General features: G+C 34.4%; 1 gene segment (V, D, J or C); it reads left to right on the forward strand.

The window, feature by feature from the left end:
- Positions 1–839: 839 nt before the first annotated feature.
- On the forward strand, positions 840–1,348 carry LOC134612159 (immunoglobulin heavy variable 4-59-like). The segment is given in 2 exon segments: positions 840–925; positions 1,017–1,348. Coding segments are annotated over 2 exon segments (378 nt in total).
- The last annotated feature ends 1,234 nt before the right edge of the window (positions 1,349–2,582 follow it).

Here is a 2,582-nt window from a genome sequence, read left to right on the forward strand (position 1 = left end):
TGCTTCCCTAGGGTGCCGGGGGTGCAGGCAGAGCAGGGGGCCCAAAAATCACCTGTCACACTGACACTTGACTTTTGCGCCCCTTCAGCCTGCACCCCTGGCGGGCGCCGGTTTCACCAGCTCCATCGTACGCCCCTGGACGTTTTCACATTTGGATTTCTAAAGTACTATTGATTATACCTTTGGCAGAGTACTAACTGTAACTCAAACTGTAATAGCAAGCAATCTCATTCTCCAATAAGTAGACCCTTTTTTACTACAATTGTACAAAATTGTACACGTTCTGATCAAAACAAAACCATAATTCCCCTTTCATATTAAGTGCACCCACACTTATTATATATAATTTCGTTCAGAAGAAACAGGACTTCCATTTAATATCAAATATTTATATATTTAGCATAATTTAATATGAATACAATCTAAAACCTTTGAGTAATAAAGACATTTTGCTATTCTCCAAGTTAACATATGATATAGAGATGAGTTTGTTAAGTAAAGAATTAGAAATACTAATAATAATAATAATAATATTATTATTAGCATGCTTATTATATCTAAATAGTAATGTTATATGATATAAAACCAATAATGATTTAAACATGCAATTAAAAGGTCTCATTTGATATTCACCATAAATATTTGATATTCCATCACCTATATATTGTCCTCCTTAAGTTATGTGTTATACATATATATAATTTTCCACTTGCAGTATGACAAACCAAGTCTTAGTCTGTCTTCCTCTTATAGAGATCTTCATGTAAATCAGAGTCTCTCCATCCCGTTAAAAGCTGTGTGTGTGTGTCACAGACTGAGCTCAGTGATACGAACCAGCAGATACTGTGTATTTTCTGCTTTTATTATCCACTGAACAAAATGAGGGCTTTCTACGTTGTGCTCCCTCTGCTGATATCTGTGTCATGTAAGCTGTTTAGTTATACTGCACATATCTGAGAAAAACAATGTTTGGTTATTAAGGCTTCCAATGTTTATTAAACGTGTTTATGTTTCAGATGTCCTCTCACAAGCAGTTACCCTGGATCAACCTGGATCTCTAACTGTTAAACCTTCAGAGACTATGAAACTGCCTTGTAAAGTTTCAGTGGCTGTTACTAATTATTATTGGTACTGGATCAGACAGCTTCCAGGAAAGGGACTGGAATACATTGGTCGTGTTACCAGCAGTGGAACCTCACAGCCTGGCTCCTCATTTAACAATCGAGCTACTTTCACCAGAGACACCGCAAAGAATGAAGTTTATGTCCAAATCACTAATATGAGAAGTGAAGAATCTGGTGTATATTACTGTGCAGGAGACACAGTGAGACAAGGAACTACAGACTGATAATAAAACCTCACATTAAACAGGAAATTAAAGGCTGCTTTATCACACAAAAACAGTGTATCTAATACCACAGTTATATTAATGATATTAAAATACTAAATATGCAGTCTTTAGCATTATTAAATAGGAAATAACACAAAAGAGCAAATCAAATTCAAATGCAAGCAAAAAAAATATATATCAAAAGGCTTTCTAGACTTTAAAAAAGCAAAGACAGCATTATCTACTAAAGTTTAAATTATTTCCCGCCTACCGTTATTTTACAGACCCCATCCCTATAGAATAGGGTCTTTCTGGCAACTCAGCTATAATGGTCGCCCAGTTACTAGTTTTAAACATTTACTAGATATGCCCCTACTTGTTGCATGGCAGTTGGAAATCTAAGTTTAAAACCTTCCTTATCATAATATGTGTTTTTCCTTTTCATGTGCTAGTTAACAATCGTATGGTTAACACTAGCATTACAGAGGGTTATGTATGTATTGCTGGTGATGCCAGCGGGCAAATAATATTTGAAATTATCATTCACATGCAAAAAGCAATTGTGCATTCGGCTGGATTAATTTGGTCCTGAATTTTGGTAAACCTTTGAGAATACTTTATATATGATTCAAATATGAAAAGAACTGATTTTAATCCTGACACTGAATGCATCCAGACAATTGTTGCAGATTTGCTGGTACCGACCAAATTCTAACCATATTTGGTTTTAGTAGATATTTTCATTAGATGTGATCAGGGTTTATTGCTTTTTATTTGGGTATGTGAATAAGCCTAAATATGTTAAAAGATTGTGTCTATATTACAAGCTCAACACTCATTTACCATATATAATAAGCTAATTGATGTAAATTGAAGACTGAGATATAACAAGTGTAACAAATTTTAAATAGAATGTTGGTTTATGTGCAAAAAGTGGAATTCTGTGGCTTGTTTTGTGTTTTTTCACATTTATGAGCATTGATATAGAATTTATTTTCTACAACTAAATAATTATCACTGCTTTCTAAAATCATATTGTTTTGATGCTACCGCTAAAAAATAAACATTTTTAAAAAATGATCTAAAAATTATGTAGGTAGCTTTCAAACTGTTTGTGCACCTTCAAATCCAGACATCTGGCTTTGCAATCACACAGGAGGGAGAGTCCAAACGTCATGTGGACCAATGTCACCCATCGAGTCCATAACTACTATGACAATGGATGTAAATGTATCTTTTCTCATTTGGCCCA

Source organism: Pelobates fuscus, chromosome 5 (assembly GCF_036172605.1).
Source record: "Pelobates fuscus isolate aPelFus1 chromosome 5, aPelFus1.pri, whole genome shotgun sequence".
Taxonomy (NCBI): Eukaryota; Metazoa; Chordata; class Amphibia; order Anura; family Pelobatidae; genus Pelobates; species Pelobates fuscus.